At 62.6% G+C, this 2,088-nt stretch overlaps 1 protein-coding gene across 5 annotated transcripts in view; it reads left to right on the forward strand.

Annotated features, from left to right (window-relative positions):
* CPNE5 (copine 5) overlaps window positions 1–2,088 on the forward strand; it is a 107,919-nt gene that overhangs the window by 105,112 nt on the left and 719 nt on the right. For all 5 annotated transcript variants that reach the window (XM_027771931.1, XM_006148633.1, XM_014587868.2 and 2 more), the window contains one exon: window positions 840–913. In XM_027771931.1, coding sequence (XP_027627732.1) covers window positions 840–913 — 74 coding nt within the window. The remainder of the gene's footprint in view (window positions 1–839; window positions 914–2,088) is intronic.

The raw sequence follows: 2,088 nt of genomic DNA on the forward strand, positions 1-2,088 counted from the left end.
CCCCCCCCCCCCCCCCAGCCAGTAGAGAGGTGGGAGGCCCAGAGTGGAGGCAGTCAGGCACGAGGCTTCCGACCCGGGGCCTCCCTGTAGGGGCCGCTGCAGTCCTCCTAGCCCTGCCTCTGACCCACATGGAAGAGGGGCCACATAGAAGCAGACTGGGACGCTGTCCCCTCTGCCATCCCCTACTCCTCTCCGGGTTTCCCTTGGTCTCTGTCTCCGGGTGCCCTCTCTCCCTCCCCCTTCTCTGTGCCTCTCATCGCCCACGCCCCTGCCCTCCCACCTCTCTTCGGACCTCCCTGGCTCTGCCCACCGTCTCTCTTTTAACTGGCCCTTGCGGGGTCCACCCTTCCCCCACTGCTAGGCTGCCAAGCTCCCCATGTCCATCATCATCATCGGCGTGGGCCAGGCAGAGTTTGACGGTGAGTCCCGCTTCTGTCCCCTCCCCCCTTGGCTGTCCCGCCCCCCTGAGGTGTTTCCCCACACCTGGGCGGGAGACTGGGTGAGCGCACCGGGCGTGAGGGTGCGTTTGTTTGCCCAGGGAGGGGTGTGTCTGGTGTGCACCCCACACCCACATCCCGAGGCTGTGGGAAGGAGGCCCTGCGTTGCGTCTTTCTCCTCCAGCCCTGGGAGCCTGGGGAGGGTGGGGCGCGGGGCACTGGGCGACGAGTCAGAAGCTCACCTGGTCGGGCTCCTCCTGGCCTCTGGCCTGTTTGCTCATCTCTAACACGCGGGCATGGGCTGAAGGCCTCCGCCTCGGGTTGGCCTGGGACTGGAGGCCAAGGCCACCCCCCTGCGGGCCACCACCCTGTGCACCGTTAACACCCCCCGTCCCCACACAGCCATGGTGGAGCTGGACGGTGACGACGTGCGGATCTCCTCCCGGGGGAAGCTGGCCGAGCGCGACATCGTCCAGGTGAAACCCTGCCTGCCCCTCGGGGATACAAAAACACCCTGGGCCAGGCTGGGCTCACACCTGGGCGTCCCTGGGAGCTCTCACCTTGCCTGAGACTCACTCCCAACATCGCTGGTGTCCCGACCCGAGCCCAGAAGGCTCACCAGCCCTCCCTGAGCCGCACCCTCTGTGGTCACGCACCTCTGCTGTGCTTTCTGCCTGGCCGCCTTCCCAGTGAGACACCGAACCAACACGGTGCTGGCGGGTCTTCAAGAACGGGCTTTGTTGATTCACGGCATCGGTGTCCTGAGCCTCTCCCTGTAGGATGCAGAGGCAGTGAGCAAACACCCTGTGCTCGGGGCATTGCTGCCCAGCCTAGCCAGACAGTGTCCCTTCAGCAAGCACAGCCCTGCCGGAGCGTCCTGTAAACTGAGTCCCTAGTGCCTAAGAGGAATTGACATAAAGTGCCATACTTCCTTGGTTAAAAAAGTGGGAGGAGCGGGACCAGCAGTTAGCGTAATGGCTCTGTCACTGAACTCCCATGTAGTCGACTGTGTTTCAAGTCCCAGACCGAGTCCCAGACCCGGTGGGCACGTGTGCGTGCGTGCCCAAGATCCAGAGAGGAGAATGGAGGAGAAGGGACTGTGGCGTGGACATCCCCCCTGGGGGGTGATTTCTCGCTTTCTGTCTCTGTCTCTCTCTTTCTGGCGAGTGCCCTATAGCAAAAGGCTGTCAAAAAAATTTTTTTTAAAACCCAAACAAACAAAAAACAAAAAACCAGGAAGAACACATCCCAGGTGGGGGGCTGGGAACCAGAGGCAGGAGTGACCCTGAGGCTCCTGGGCTGGGGACATCTGGGAGGAGGCCTAGCTTTAGATGTTGGCTAGACTAAGCCAAAGGACAAAGGAGAACAGGGCCGAGAGGGAGCGGGCTTTGCAGGAGGATGGGGGGCCTGCAGCCGGATTCCGGGAGCGCTTCAGCATCTGGCCGGCCAGCCAAGTGCCTGTACTTAACGGGCTGACCAAGACTAGGGGACCCAGTGTGTACCCTGGCATGGGAGAGAGGCAAGAAGAGCGGCCATGACACAGTTCCTCGGGGAATTCGCCAGGGGGGTGGGGACGCTTAATGAAGTGAGCAGAGGCTGGGGAGGGGGGGGGCAATTTCTTCCCCCCTCCCCCCCCGGGAGGCATGCATGT

Source organism: Tupaia chinensis, unplaced genomic scaffold (assembly GCF_000334495.1).
Source record: "Tupaia chinensis unplaced genomic scaffold, TupChi_1.0 Scaffold000238_1, whole genome shotgun sequence".
NCBI lineage: Eukaryota > Metazoa > Chordata > Mammalia > Scandentia > Tupaiidae > Tupaia > Tupaia belangeri.